The sequence below is a fragment of the Erithacus rubecula genome, assembly GCF_903797595.1.
Source record: "Erithacus rubecula genome assembly, chromosome: 2".
Classification (NCBI taxonomy): Eukaryota; Metazoa; Chordata; class Aves; order Passeriformes; family Muscicapidae; genus Erithacus; species Erithacus rubecula.
Window position 1 is genome coordinate 59,893,083 of NC_136685.1, and position 17,059 is coordinate 59,910,141.

At 34.7% G+C, this 17,059-nt stretch overlaps 1 protein-coding gene across 2 annotated transcripts in view; it reads right to left on the minus strand.

Annotated features, from left to right (window-relative positions):
- Nucleotides 1-1,574: 1,574 nt before the first annotated feature.
- Nucleotides 1,575-17,059, minus strand: part of VTA1 (vesicle trafficking 1) — a 35,998-nt gene continuing 20,513 nt past the window's right edge. Inside the window, exons 5-8 of one of the 2 annotated variants that reach the window (XM_079298154.1) lie at nucleotides 16,678-16,789; nucleotides 11,547-11,720; nucleotides 9,746-9,826; nucleotides 1,575-2,750 (exon numbers count right to left, since the gene is read on the minus strand). In XM_079298154.1, the coding sequence (XP_079154280.1) occupies nucleotides 2,605-2,750; nucleotides 9,746-9,826; nucleotides 11,547-11,720; nucleotides 16,678-16,789 (513 nt within the window). In that variant the 3' untranslated portion in view covers nucleotides 1,575-2,604. The remainder of the gene's footprint in view (nucleotides 2,751-9,745; nucleotides 9,827-11,546; nucleotides 11,721-16,677; nucleotides 16,790-17,059) is intronic. The other variant, XM_079298155.1, reaches the window with a different exon arrangement.

The window sequence follows — 17,059 nt, forward strand, 5'->3', positions numbered from 1 at the left end:
CTGAAACACTGGTTTGTACTTTTGGGCTATCTGCTGTATTTAAAGCTGTCCCAGAGGCTGCACTTCATGGAATGGAAATGCTTTGCTGTAATTTACTTTAGGAATCAGTTTAGATTATAAATATTCAGCCTGTTACATCAAAAATCAGCAGCTCAAAGATGGGGTATAAAATATGGTTTTATGAACTGTTACAAAATTTCTCAATTTAAGAAATAAATAATGACAGCAAAATAATTTTATGCAAAATAAATTCAAAAGGCTATGCCAGGTATTGTGGTCTGAAGGCTGGTACTAGGATGTGTTCCATTTTATGTGAAATTTTATGTAGTAAATCTTCTAAACATTAATTTATTTTCAGAAAAGATGCCTTACTAGCTTCTCTAAGATATTCTTAAACTTTTGCATTAGCATTTTCATCTCCATTCCCTTCAGGAACACTTACTTTAATTTCTTTCTAGGCAGGAGAAAGTTAATAGATGCGCAAATGATCATTCAAACAAATTGCTTATGACTTTTACATTGCTTATTGCTTTTTTACTGATGATTTCTTGGTTTCCTAGAGGAACCAAGAGGTACAATATAATCATGGCCAACAGAAAAGATTTTAAACACTTTAAAAAATAAATTTTCATTTTCAAGCATAGTTATGTATTCCATTTCAGATTATTCAATCACAACCCCAAGAACTTTAATTTAAAAGCCTCAAATCAATACAACATTGTATCATAGCTGACTTATTTTTGCATGCAATACAAAAGCCCGAAAGTTCTTTTTACTATTTTATAAATAGAAATAGAGAAACTGAATTTCTTCCTGCAAGTTCTGGGGACTGAAGCTGGTTTTAAAAAACAGTAGTATGATCCTGAAATGAAAGAAACTTCTGACTATTTTATAGAAATGCTACAGTGTAAACTAACAATTAAACAGGTAGAAGACTGCAGTAATTCAGTTAGATATTGAAGTGAAAGATCTATCTTGCATGAAACACTGTACAAAATACAGGCTTACTGCTCATGTATGTACAGTATTACTGTCAAAAAGATCCAGATGGTTTTATTCGAAATTTTCCCAATTAAAATCTAACTCAAGTCAATGTCCAGATTTGCATGCTATACTGTATCACAAAGCAGCACAAAAAATAACACATTTTAGCTATTAAGTCTCAGTCAACTAAAGTGCTTAAGCATACATTTTTAAGTTTCATATTACCCATTTCAAATCTGCTGTCAAAGACACTACACAATTTAAAGGATTTAACCAGGTAAACTTTAATGCATGCTATGTTTGATTTTCTTTTCCTCATCTTTTGCTTTGAATATAAGACTCTGAATATAAGTCACTCCAAAGCAGAGCAGCTATAAATAATATGGATTTGATCTGGCAGCTTAGAAGACCGAGAGATCAGATAAAATGTCATTAAAATTATTACTATATCAGACATGCTTTATGGTGTTCTTCCTTATTATGTCACGCCAGTTAAAAGACTGTGCCTTCCTTCTTTTAAAAAATATGGGGGGATTTTTAACAATCAGGAGCTCTATAATTGCAGCAGTAGACCTCATAAAGACTCAAAATTCAGTTTCCAAGATATTTTAATTAAATCCCAAGTCCAAAAAGTCTTCACAACAAAGCAGACAGCAAAAATATTAGTTGGAAATACAAAGCTCTATGACACTAATATCAGAGACATACCTACAGTGTTTTAATGGCTGAAGAACAAGCTTTTTTCCAGCCTCTTTAAAAGATGGAACAGTTTTGTTCTTTCAGTAAGTCTTCCTGAAAGTTCAGACTATTTAGAATCTCTGCCTCCAGTTTTGGGATCATTGTTCATAAATATTAGTATTTTCTTTTAATTATCCATACATATACAAAATTTTAAGTGTTCATACAGAAGGAGCAAGAACCAATAATCAAGAATACATGTAGTATTACATATAGTAATACTATAATACATGTAGTAGTCCATATACCTCTGGGGGATTAGATTGGAACACCATCAAAATTACTCTCTCTGAAGTATCATGAGATGTTTTTTCCAGCACATTTTCAAATGAAATACAAAGGTCCTCAAGACTCCCTCAACTTAGGCTTATGTCTCAGATAACACAAATACCGAAATAATTTATGTATAGAAAAGTCCTTTCCAGTGTGGATCTGTCAGACTTCTCACATGCTCTCATTTCAGGACGAAAGCACTAATCTCAGTTACCCCTTTAAAGCTATTATACCTGTTAAATAATTGTTTGCAATAATAAAACAGGAGTAAGATTTTTAAAGGAACATCCTAATTCTCAAGTTTTTATAGTCAGCATTTTCCAATTCTGATAATCCAAATATTGCAAGATGAATTCTAACTCGAGTGGTGTTCACAGTATTTTGTTCAATATTTTGCATACATAAATCCACTGCATTCCTGTTTCAAGCTCCACTGTTGGTAAAATGAAAACAGAGATTCCTACTGTACCATTAATTGCTAATCTGACACTGAAACAGTGTCGATGAGTGATGGGATTGAGAATTTCTGTGCAACTCCACTTCTCTAACAGGTACAGCAATAAATTGTTAGTTCTTTAGGCAAAAGACATGAAATGTTGGATAAAAGCTTCATTCTCTGCCTGTAATGAGTAACTTGAGGGCCTTCTGTAGATTCTGCACAGCAGTGCTCACATCTTCATACTGCAATGCACTGCCAGCATATTTGCAGTATTTTTGAGCTCTGGCAAAGTCCTCTGGAGTCAAGCGGACTTCTCCTGCAAAAACATAAGTATTACAAAGTTACTACAAAGGAAATATGACTTAAGCTTCCTTTCTTATGATTTTTATTTTTTATTTATGTTTGCAGTAATACTATGAAGAGCAGGCTAATATTTGTGATAGTATTACAAAGGCCAAGTTACAATATTTGCTTCTGTTCTCTTTTCTTACCATTCATATAAAGCTTCTTCACTACTGAAAAATGTGAGGACCTTTCTAAACACTGGTATTTGCATGACCCAGTGCCTTTCAGAAGTAAGCCAATACCTTTGAGAAAGATCTGCCCTTTATCTAAGACAGCAAAGAAGAGCTTTTACATGACATTAAGTTAGCTGTAATCATGTTACAACCTGCAAGAAAAAAGGACAGTGCTTTTTGTGTTTACAGCATCATTACTCTGCTTTCTTCAGGAATAATACAGTTAGAAACTCTTCCTTCTCAACTGGAATAATTTTTCAGAATGTAGAAGCATTTCTCACCAGTATGTTTTCACACATTTTATGTTTCTGCTTTTCCAAATAATTCTTATGTTTCAAATTTAATTTGACTCAAAACAAGATTGATGTCATGAAATGTGCCCATTTTTGTAACACTGGAGAACATCAGCAAAAAAGACTCCCATAATATATTATATTATAATGTTACTTACTAATCAGAGTATTTTCTTGATGTAAGTTAAAACTTTAGGAATTCTGTAGCACTCAAACCCATGCATTCAGTCTTGGAGAAGGCACAGCAGGGACTTATGCCCTAACTGGCAGAAGATTCTATATGTGAATAGTATCACTGATGTGGGTGTAAAATAAAGCACAGTATTACTGTACCTCCTTCCACCCACAAACTCACTGGGAGTTTTAAGGCTAATCCCATGCCACTCCAGTACTCTATGGACAAATTATAGAATCTTTACTTTACAGGTTCTTTCAAAGCAACTTAACTTGTAAATGATAGACTTTCATGGGCACAAACAAATAATCATATTAACCACTGAAGATTATGCATATATTTAATAATTTCCCACACACCATGGTATAAGCAATGAATAGATTTCATTAAATGTACTTTAATTAAAAGTACATTAAAATGTACTTTTAAATGCAGCATACATTTTACACAAAATTTAGTTAAAAAAAGATTTAGCTCTCTAAGTAGATTTTACTTTTAAGCAACTACATGAATATACTTAAAGCCATTTTTACAGCACAATTTCTGTTAGCTGAATCCTTTCACTCAAAATAGAACTCTTGTTAGCAATACTGTGAGAATGTTTATTAAAGAATCTCTATTCTTATAAAAAATGTCTATTACATTTGCTTTTCCTTCCCCCAATCTTACTATTTGAAGAACAGCTTTTGAACAAATAAAAAAGAAAACCTGGGAATATTAATAACTAGACTGGCCTGGTGGTTTTCAAAACAACGGTAAGCCCTCAGAATATAAATTTTATGAATTTAAAAAATATACTCTAGAACTCTACTTATTTTCCTTTCAATAAATAAATATAATTGAGGGACAAAAACTTAGTAGGCTCATTATCATTGCAATGTACATTATTTCGTGCTTAATAAGTGAAATCATATTAAATCTCTTAAAATACAAGTGAGCAAATCCATGTGAAGGAGTGCATAAACACAGGCACACACCTTGGATATTTTGTAACCTCAATAAAGTCACAGACTAAAAGCAGCTGGGGTCAATCTGCGATCACATTACTGAACATCTTTAAGAAATTAAAAAGACCAAGTTCCCCTCAAAGTAGCTTTATGCTATCATGCCAAAAGAAACTACAAAATCATTCTTTAAAAAGTGGCCAAGGCATCAGTCCAGTATTCAACTAATTTACTGGAAGCAAGCCTAAATTCACCCGTCTAATCTTATTTTTACAGTATGAACTCTATTAATGTTTTGCTGGCATAAAGCCTTATTTATTATGAAATCTACCTCAGATGCTATTATGACATAACTTGAGGGGAAAAGAAATATTAATTGTAAATTTATAAACCAAAGTTTATACAGTAAGAGGGTTAATCTTTTGATGTGCTCAGTAGCCTGAGCTCCTATTGAAGTCAACACCACACAATGGAACAGCAAAATAGAAACAAACCAGCTCTGTGTCCTGAAGTTTCACAAATAATGTAAAACTTAACAGTAATGACTGTAGCAAAGGTATAACACAAAAGTTAGTAACCTACTACAATTTTTATATTCTAAGGGTTAAGCAGTTTTGGAGGAAAGGCCCTGGGTGTCCCGGTGGACACCTATTTGCCCATGAGTCAACAATCTGCCCTTGTGGCAGAAGTGACAATGGCATCCTGTGTTGCACTAGGAAAAGCACTGCCAGCAGGTGGATGGAAGTGATCCTGTCCCTTCCAGCCACTTCTGGAGTGCCATGTCCAGCTCTGGGCTCCTCAGCACAAGAGAGACATGCTGGAGACAGTCCAGCAAAGAGCCACAGACATTACTAACAGAATGGAGCAACTCTCATACCAGAAGCAGCCAAGAAAGCTGGGACTGTTCAGCCTAGAGAGGAGAGAGCTCAGGGGGATCTTATATCAAGAATATAAACACCTGAAGGAAGAACACTAAAAGGACACAGACAGGCTTTTTTTCAGTGATGCCCAGTGACAAGACCAAAGGCTGAAACACAGGAGGGTCCTGTATGAACATCAGGAAACAGTTTTTACTCATAACATGACCAAGCTCTGGGACAGGTTGTCCAGAGAGGTTGTGGTGTCTGTCCCTGGTGAGATTTAAAACCTATTTTTTGAATTAGCAGTGACACTTTTTCTCAAACTTCTTCAGTGCAGAAAATTAAACCACAGGGAGAGTGCACAGGCAGGGAAAGACATAAAGGACATGGCCCCGAGTGACTGGTTTTACACGACCCTTGAGCAGAGGGGTTGTACCACATCATCTCCTGAAATCCTCTCCAACCTCAAGTATCCAGTGATTCTTGGTTCTAAAAAAGCCCAACAACACAAGAGATATGAAAGGTATACTGTATTTATTCTGAACCAAACCTGAAATTATTAGGACTGTAGTTACATTACTGAAACATGACAAGAATATGGAATCTGTAACAACAAGCATGATTCTTTTAGTTTAAGAGGAACACAAAGTGAAAATTATTTGACTAGAGCTGCTGAAATAATTTTTGGGGGAAAAAGCAGTTTTAGAATGAAAGTAATGTGCATTTTACATAAATGCATCTGCTTCTCCCTAGAATCTCTTTCTACCCATCAGATGTTTTTTCCTTTTTATGATGCCCAAATATAATGCAGTTCATTTAAGAACATTTCTATCATACAAATTGGTGCATTACAATAGTGATAGCAAAGCAAACAAAGGGTTTTTGAAAGAAGATACTCTTTTTTCCCTATTAAATCACTTGAAATATAAGTACTCAAGGATTTCTTTTTTAAGATGATGAAAACATATTCAATGTCAAATTATTATTTCTACTTTGTTTGTAGAATATCAAACATTATACATACAACCATAATGGACAAACGTCCTCTTTATACCATGCCACCTGTGGAAAGGACCATATGGCAACATAAGAAGACCTTATAAAAACTGTGTAGCACAACTATGAATGCCTTTAGTGTTAGCAAAATCTAGAGGTAATAAATTTTTTAAGAAAACTACACCAGAGAAGTGCACACACACGTACACGAAGTTGCTGCATAACTCTGTATTCTGTTGTCAGATACATTAACCCATGCTTAAAAACAAAAGCTTTGACACTTTCAAAAATCTATGTTAAACTCTGAAACCTTTTCCCACAGGACAGGACAACTATTGAAAGATTTATGCTAACTAAAAATCAAAGAACACTACTCCTTTAAGTTAATCTTCCTTATATAAAATATTCTACTCCTCTACACCAAAATCATAACAGCATTAATCAAATGGCTTCTCCCATGTTATGGGAAGCAAAGAAAATACATAATTCATCTTTAAAATATACATTTGATCTTACTACAAGAAAGACTCTTGTAGGAATATGTGGAATATCCTGTTTGGCTATGCCTATACTACCACATTCAACACTGCCAAGAAAGGCGTCTCAAACTTGACAGTCTGGAGTGTCAAACTGCTGAACAGACTCCAGTATGGTTTTGGCCCATGTAAACTAGCACTTTCCCAAACAATTCCTGGGCCTGACTTGTGGTCAGAGCAAGCTACAGACCATTCAGTATGAGCAGTCTTAACGAGCTACCTTGTTTAGGTTTAAAAGTTTAATAATATGGATGTTAGAGGTTCTGTGCCAGCTATTTTCTGTGCCAAATATTTGCAAGCCTGTGTAATTTGCTAGTAGACACGGACATCGTGTCTAAATCATGGAGCAAAGGTACCATGCCCTATGCTAGCTCTGTGGATCTACTGGATGGAGGGCAACACTGATGCCTCCTTCCCATTCAAAGGAAACCTCACCTCCACAAGAACAGTACACACCTCAATAAGCAGCAAGGATCTAGGCCAGATATTGCAGCTCAGGCAGATACTGCTGATACAGGCATTTCTCAATCTACTTATGGGTTGGAGAACAAGGCCACTGTTGGCATAGAAAGGACTGCTCAGCACCATGAAGAGAATACACAACAGGACAGTGACAGGCAAGGACAACACTTTCCATTGCTCTCAAGCTTCTTAACTCCATACATGCAAACAAAACTGTCACTGTACCTCTGCTGACACATCCCCAGTGCCCTGTGAGACTCCTACATGTGTGTTTTCTAAGCTTTCAAACCAAGGACCTGCATGACCTTTATCAACTCTCTGGGTGCACTTTTGCAGCACACCCTCATATTGAGTTGTTACAAGACCCAAACTTGTAGTGACACAACAGATGTGCAGAGGAGGAATGCAGGCATGCAAATACTCAGGTTAGATCAAGTTAAGAGATTTATCATGGTGCTTAGCAAGGGTCTTAATCTCTTAATTACACAATATTACTTATTACGCATTCTCATAAACACACTTAATTCCTTCTTATTTATGTATGTATTAAAACAGGTTATCTCAGGTAGGTGGTAAAAGGAAGCAATGCACTGATACTATTCAGATATTGAATAATGGAATGTCTTAAACTTAAAACATTTAAGCTTCAATCAAAATTACATTTTTGATAACCAGAAACAAACATTCAAACTGACACACAATAAGGACTAAAATTTTCAGAGTAGTTACCAAAAAACCTGGTACAACTGTCTAGAAGAACATGATAAGCTAGTTAAACACAAAAGCTTTGCTTCCAAACACCACAAAATTTGCCTTCCAACTAGCACTTACTATGGCAAGGCTTAAGTAAAGCTCTGAGCCATTTTAGTTGAAGAGCTACCAAAATCCCCACACCAGTCCCCAAAAGTCAGAAAACTATCACCAAGTTTTAAGTGTTACAGCTACAGGTCTGAGGTGCTGTTCTGAACAAAATGAGTTACAGCCACATGTGACATTAATGCCAGCTCAGCTGGCCAGAGCATGGTGCTAATAATGCCAAGGCTGTGGCTCGATCCCTGTACAGGCCATTCACTTCAGAGCTGGACTCAGTCCTCCTGGGCCCCTTCCATTTCACACTATCCTGTGATTCTGTGATTACAATATGCCAGGTAAACTATAGCACCTATAGTATCTTTTGCTCTTCAAGAGAATTCTAAATGTTAATATGTCTCTATCAATGTCAAATTTTGCTAATTTTAAGACATCTTTCATAAAAATGGCTTTCTAATTTATTAAAATGGAAATATTCTTAAGCATTCTTTATGCCAGCAGACTAAAAACAAGTTAAACCTCGAATTCCTACTATAGCATTTTATTGAAGGAAAAATGCTTTTTCAGTAAAGCTATTTCAACACAGACACACTCTTCAACAACATAGTAAAGCAACTAAATATTTGTAAATTATAAAATACAAGACCATACCTATCTAAATTTGTAGTCATAACTGGCAATGTTTTACTGTGGTTAGTATTAGAACTTAACATAGCAATTATATATAATATTGTATACTAATATATACTACCAGCTCTCCCTGATGAGGAGAAATTGTAGGGGAGAACATGGACAGATTTTGCACCAGGACTTTTAGACCTTCTCTTCACTCAACATCCATGCTATATCACCAACAAAAATCTAATTATTATAAACAGATATTATTTATGTGGGTTTTTTTTTTTAATACTATTTTCTCTTTTCCATGTACATAAAAATTCTTAGAAAACAGTTAACTCTTTGTCCTAATGTACTTGAGTGTTCAAATTAGAATCTAGAATGAGTCCAGTTTTATAGTCAGTTACTACTCTTCCACAGGCCACCATTTCCATAAGGTTTGCCCTTATGTGTACACTTCAAAGCATGAAATATGCAGGCACACATAAAATATATATGATATAGGCTATCAGTGATTTCAAAATAAAAGACAGATGACACCTTAAAGGATAAAAGCCTTGATTAAATGGTACATCAAAATAACATCATTAGCAGTACCTTACAAATTGTTTAACACAGGTACTACTTATAGACAGGAAGCACACACTATTATTCTGCACAAAACCACAACTTGAATGTTTTTATTTATTATTATATGAAATTAATAAGTAACATATATGCTGACCCTGTAGAATAAATTTTAAGTAAAGGGAATGTGTACTGATTACGAAAAATACAACTTATCAAGGCTATCAGGAATATAGACTTTGCAAAATATATCAGAACCTCACCTGAGAAGCAACAATGTAAATATTAAAAAGCCTTATGCAATGCTAGCTCATTGGTTCAAAACAGTCAGACAGACAACACCATATTGTAACAGCTTCCAGAAACTACTAAAATCTTAACACAATGCTTAGATGTTGACCATTCTTTTAAAAATTCTGGAATGGCATTCAGGTAGTAGTGACAATATTTCTCAAACTGTTTCTTTCAGTGCAAGGGAGGCACAGAGGACACAGCATGTCCACGTACAATGATACAAAGGCCACAAACTTACCTGCAGACTGAGCACTGTAAAGGGAAGGATCAACTAGAGGAATATTCTGAGGAGCAGGCTGAATGGTGTTACTTGTCACTCCTGCAAACAAATGGAAAAAAATGGCCTTGGATTGCTTTTACCTATTGACTTCAAAAGTAAGCAAAAAACTAGAACAGATATACCTGATGATTTTCAAATTAAGCAGCTGATAGCCTACTAATTCTGAAACTGTGTAACAAATAATTTCAATGCTTTCCCTTCAAACATGAAGATTTTATAAAATAAAACAGAAGAATCTACAGTCAGTCATCCATTTTACCAGTATATGTACAAGAGACACTGGTTACCCTGGAATTTTGAGGAAAATCTGCTAAAGAAAAGTGTGAGTAAGCTTTTAGAAACTTAAATTATACATTCTAATACCAGAAGCAATCTATAATATTATTCTTTTAAAGTCCAGTGTCAGTCACCTCACACTTGCAAACTACCTCCTTCCTAATTCCTTTGAAAACAATTAGTGAGAATAAAAACTCTAGCTAAGTCTAAAAGGGAAATAATGGTGCTAGAAGAAGACACAGCACTTTATGCTATGAAGCATTCTTGTACCTGCATTCCCATTTTGGGCACACTCATTTGCTTTGATCCAAAACTGTATTTTTGTAGTATGTCCAGAACATACCAGACTAGCATAAAGTAATTTCTACAACATCTACTGTCTAGGAAGAGGGTATAATCACTTTTCTAAATTACATCACTCCATTGAACAATTGGTAGAGTTGAAATTATGTAATGCACAGAATTAATGTATTCCAACAAGGTACATTACTCCATAACTTTCAAATACTCTCCCTCCAAGACCCAAAAATGTCTATCTGAAGGATTTCCCTTTGATAAAGCTGAAAAAAAGAGCATCCTGAACTCTTCATAGGGTGAAGCATTTTTTAAATTGAGACAGTAAAAAAAAGGAGGGCTTGTGTGACAAAAATATCTTGTATGTTCAATAATACGAATATGCATCTGAACAATAAATGATCACCAGGATTGAAATAAAGATATTTTAAATGTTTAGTCTTATTAATAATTAATTAATAATTATATTCTATGATTATCATAAAAAGGTCCCATTAGGTAAAACAAGCAACTTGGAATTTTTAAGAACTTGGTTTTGGTCCAAAAATTACACATAATAATAAGGATGTAGGAGTCAATATGTTTAGCCACAGGGAAAAAATTTTCATTAATAATATTGTCTGAAGTCAATCACGCCAAAGCACTTGCATAGGAAAAGGGGCACAAACCAAACCAAACCAAACCAGTATGAATTGTGCATCATGCACAATTGCTATAGGGTTGCAACAATTCCAACACTGTGCTGGATAAGCTCCCACATGAAGATCAGCAGCCTATTTGCACAGGGAAAGCTACATATGAAATGAAGTAATACAATTCCACCTATAAACTGGAAGATTCAAATTGTGCTTTACATTACAGATCTTGCAATGCAACACCATTTTACAGATTTAAGAGAAGACAAATAAATGCTATCTGCAGGAACAATCACTTTGTTAGTCTGTATGTCTTCTGTAAAAGTGCTCCAAACCATGATTTACATATTTTAAGAAAAAATTAAAAAACACTTCCAGTGCCACTTTTACAATTACAGCTTATGAAAATGCTTTTCAATACAATACTGTGTTATTCTTCTTTATATATGATGGACTAGAATTTGGGAAAATTTTGTCTCCTAATAAAGGCATGGATTTCTTTGGTGTGATTTGGACATATAATCTGTAACCAGAACCATACCACTTAACCATACCTGTGTTATGAGGTACTTCAGCTGGAGTGTTGGCTGGTGCATGGGCACCTGGTGGTATATGTATGCCAGTGTAATTACTAGTTGGTGTGTTGTTAGCTTCATATGTAGATGATGATGATGGAGTTGTTCCACTATGGACAGAAGACGACCCTGCTTCTTCCCTTTCAGCATCTGCTAAAATGACAAAATAGTAATTACTGCAACTATTATGTACAAACACTTGAAAACCTTGGTTTTCCTTAAAACCTCCTTTCAAATTTTTATTGCTAAAAAATTATGACCACAGTGACATAAAACATCAACCCAAACCACACAAGGTTGATTTGGAAAGGTAAAAAGCAACATACCATACAATCAAGATTTAGAAATTCACATACTTTCAAAAATCTCTTCTGCTCAACTTGAAGAATAATTTCCTTACTTGTCTGAATATAAGCTGTCTCATTAGGACAATTTGTTACACTTTCATGTTCTGCATCTATTGAAGTTGAACAAGTTATTACAAATGGGCAGTAATTTACATTTTAACATATACATGAATCAGAATATGGAAAACTGTATTTGCCTTCCAAACTCCTCATAAAAGGCTAGACAGTGCCAATTCTTTTATTCCACATCAAACCGCATCTAAATAGGAACCGACAAGAACCTTGGTAAAGTAATGGGCAACACCGACCACAGAAGACATGAACTCAAAGGGTTAAAGTTGGAAATATTAAAAACGACCAAAAGAAGTTAGAAGTGCTAACCACTCATAATAACAGTGCCTCCAAGAGCTAAATTCACAAATGGGCAATCTACTTTTTAATCAGGTATATATGTCAAAAGATAAACCTCAACTGTTTGATTTGTTCATTGTGCAATTGGCCAATGTTAAAACTGTATTAAACATAAAAAGTAGTTTTATTTAAGTTAACTCTTCTTAGGTTTTTAAAGTGCCAAATATCATAAAAGCATTGTAACTATTCTTTCTGCAAAGCAAATATTTAAAAGATTCTTTATCAAAGATTAAAGTATTAGAAACACTTTAAGATATCCACTCTCAGTATTTGTGAATAGTTTTTAACAGTAGTGCCAGATAAAAGGGTTTCAGGCTGCTATAAAAGAACATTTAAGTCAACAGAGGTTTTAAATTCTATGGTTAGAATGTCCATAACATAATTGAAAAAAAAATCTTTTCCAGGGAATGGGAAAGAATGCTAAAAAATTAGAAAATTATTTTCTCATGCAGCAGTAGGCTGTGAAACAGTGACACAATTGTTTTACATTTCATTTCAGCTCCAGCTGAGTTTCTTGTCTTGAAATCTCATCAACTTTTGTGCTTGAATCTGAGCATAATGAATTCATGAACTCTTAAAATTTTCTGCAGAGCTACAGTATATCCAGACCACCTGTTTGTGTTTTTTAAAATCATTTATTTACTGAAGGCAAGACTTAATGAAATAATCATCCCAGCCCCAAAACCAACTATCCAAAGATACCTTTATATAAACAGACAATTCTCAAGGCTTAATGGCATTCCCCTTTCTAATTTTACGTCCCCTTTCTAAGCACCAATCATGAATTAATTTGAGCAGCTCAGTGCACTAAATATAAAATCTGCAAAAGATTTTAAAGGATCCAGACTCCCCCAGTTCTCTGGACTCCTATTTTTAATGAGTTCAGAGAAATATAATCTATCCATTTAATATTTTTTCTTTGTCTCATTCTGCTGTATTGTTTGTCTTTCACTTAAGATGCTGCTAGAAGATTCGTAATATAGGGTTCTATTTCAACACTGCTTTTAAAAAACAAACCAAACATCTACTTTTCTTCCACAACATTGAGAAATGAACTCAAAAATCCAGCAACTTTTCCCACACTGTTCTTTTTGCTAGTTGGAACCATTAAGTTTCTCTGAATAGAAATGTAGCCTACATATATATTGCAGTGAAGGTGATTACATTTAATGTATTTACTATGGCTATAGTATAGCTATTTAGAAACCTTTTTCATGTTTCCATATTTTTTCCATTAGTGTAAAATCTTGTTGGATGACCTAGGGCTAATGCTAAGTAACCTTTATGTGTACTCCAGGACTTGTATTCCAACTGCATTAATAAATTAAGCATGTCATTTTAAGGTTTCCATGGTGGCATCCTGACAAAAGCATCCATAAATCCAACAGCAGAACTGTGTAAAGCATGCCTATGTTACTGTAAAAACATCTCCAAGAGTTACAGTATGGTTTTCAAGAATCACATTAAAAAAAAAAAACCTCTTTGGAAAAAAATGGTAATTTGTCAAGCTACAGAGACCTAGTTTCACTCTGTTTAAACAGACTTTTTCCACATGCTAGGGAAGAAAATGAGCAAGCAGAAAGGAATGGGGAAGGTCCAGTCATACATTTAAACAATACTGCTTTTCTTCTTATGATGCACAAATAGGAACTGAAGCTCTTTTGTACTGATTCTTCTAATAAAAATTAATTTGCATAAAATTTTTTGTCTTGATTATGTGAAACATTATGGACACCTACACTATGGAGTTAACTGTAAAAGATAAACATCAACATGTATTTTTCATTTAATTTCTCAGAAAATTAGGAGTGTGAGAAATAATTTCTCTATATGAAATAAAATTCAACAACAAACCAAAGAAAAAATGTATTGCCAAGTTACAGATCTTGCAGGTTCCCTATCAAAAAGTATGTTAAAATTTTGATTCACTCAGCATTTGTGTCCCCTTTTAAGATGCATGTAGACATAACCTGGTAATGAAGCAAAAGTCTTCATCAAGTCCCATTACCACCTGTAATAAACTGCAAGGAATACCAAGGATTTGAGGAAAGCCTGAATTCTGCTTTCCTTCCTACAACAGTTTCTTTTGTAGCCTTGAGCGGGTTAGTTACCTCTGCACATTAATAAAATGAAGAAACAGCCTATTTGGTGCTTTTGAGAAACAATTAGCTTCTACAAGTTGCACACATGCAACTCTTTAGCAAAAGCTTTGTAATGTTTACTTAGAAATTCTATTTTTGCAGTTGTTTAAAATTCATAATTTGCTTCACATACTCAGGTCAGCTTTACCACACTATGAGCCAGACCACTAAAAGAGCACTCATTTAAAACTGAAAATTTAACTGAGCTATTCATTACATTCAATATAATAAGAGATTTTTATCTCACGTGTTGCATTCTCCATTAAATCATCGATCTCGTGTAATTTGACAGAGGAGGTGATGTTTGCAGTTGCATCATAAATATCTCTTGCTACAGCTGTATGGACAGCTAAGGAAACTGTCTTGGAAAAGATTGTATGCTGAACAAGAAATTAGTTTGCTAATGCTTCACAACAAATATAGCTGTGCCTAGACTGGAGCACATTTCAGTGGGTAAGATATCCATTCCAGTGTTTAAGTCTGTAGGGTGCCTTTAGGTTGGGAAAACATAATAACAAGAATAAACAAGTAGCTTGGAAATATAACTATCATACTTGGTATTTGTTCACAAATATTTGAATTTACTTATGTTGCAGTGTTTCTGGAGTACTAATATATAAATGGTATTTTATCCAGGAAACTGCAAATAAATTTTATTTGGCACCCAAGCTCTTACACACTATAAAGCTAATAATAAACTGAAATAGATGTTTGGTACACATTTGCCTTAAAAACAAATCATGATAATATCCCTTTTTTTTTAAATGTAACAGTGTCCAGGACATATAAATTACAATGTGGAGATGCGTCAAAATGTGAGATTGCATGATGAAAAAACTGAAAACCAGAAGAGAGACCAGTTTTTTAATGTTCTGACATGTTTAAAACAGAAGTAATGAGTAGAAAATTACAAGCCTACTTGTAACTTACTAGAAGTAAATTACAAGTTCAGATTTCAAAATCCACTCAAGATTCAGTATAGACCCTAAACACGAATTAATGCAAACGAACAAATAATTACTTTTATGTGTATATACATCTATATTTCATATGTGTGCAAAAGTATAAATACACTGGTCATCTATATTAATACATATGTTCACAAAACTTTTAGCCACCCCTAAAAGGTGGCTCTACAGCTTAGATACAAGCCCCACTCTACAAGCTAGATCCTTCCCATTTGCACTGTAGATTTGGTTATGGACTTTTTATTTGGAGAAATTTGTTTTACTGAACCCAAACTTAAGAGATAAATCAGCATCAACTTAATTGACAAGCCACAAAGTCTCACATGCCAGCTAAGAAGAAAATTACAAATTATTTTAAGGTCTCAGTTGTTCCACTAGATATGTGAAGAGTGACATTCAGAGGCTGTCATCATGTAGAATTAATCTTTTTCAGTCTGCATAGTGAAAATATACATTCCAATGACATCTTATTTTGTTAGCAACCTTTGAAATTCTATCTGCATTGTGGAAAAAAGCAAAGAAACTGGTCACAACCAAAACCAATGAAACTGATCACTATCTAAAGCAAAACAACTTGTTCTGATACACATTCAGTTTGGTTAAGTGGATGTCCTTGGAAATCATCACCTTAATGGTTAAACTGGGAACCTCAAGGAATCCTGTACAGAGAGCTCAGGTAGTCAGAGGGAGCAACTGAAAACACAGGGGAAAAGGAGGACGAGTGAGAAAGAGGCAGAAAATCCAACTCAGTAAGAATAGGCCATAACCTGTTTAGAAACTGATATTATTACATGGAGAGAAAGGAGTTAATCTCACAAGCAGGTCTTTGCTTTGAAGTTGAATTCACCTGAAATCAAATTTTTAACTCCTACTTAACTTCTGAGAGAGGACAAACTGGAAAAGGGATCAACTTTACAGAATGGATTAAGAAGGACTGTGGTTACTGTTAAAGAAATGTATAGCTCTGGCCCGAAGCTGACAATGCCTTCTTAGAGAGTAGCTGTATTCAAAATAACAATCTCCACTACAAAGAAAAAATTATTTTATTAAATAAGTCAATCACACAGTAAGGTCCAATAAAAATAACAGCAGGAGAAGCTGAAAAGAAGAAACAGAAGGCAGCCCATTGTGAATGGAACATTAAGCTGGGATTCTGAAGTGTGCTCCCTGAAGAACTGTGCATACCAGCCCTTCACCTTGGCACAGCCTCCTGTTCTCTTAAAAAGAAAAGGGAACCACGTACCAAAACTCTCTCCTTCCATTCCAATGGGGCCAGGCTGAGGAGTCTCTCCATTCTTCAGGCAGTTGTGAATATATGCTGCCTTCCACCGGGCGTACTTCCTGTGCTGGGCATTCTGGGGGAGGGAAAAGGCCAGCCATTTTTACCACTCACTTCTGTGAATTCATCCTTTCAGAACAGAAACACAAACATCTTTCCCACTTTCTCTGCTGCCATTTGACACCCTTTTAAAGATAAAGAGCATGCGTAAAACTAATAGGTGAATTTAAAAAAATAATTAAAATAGCAGCTTTAACAAGATCTCAGCATGAAACGGAAATGTGGAGATCCTCAATTAGCACAGTGTATCAGGAAAAGGAAATAAATTATACCAAGAACATCTATG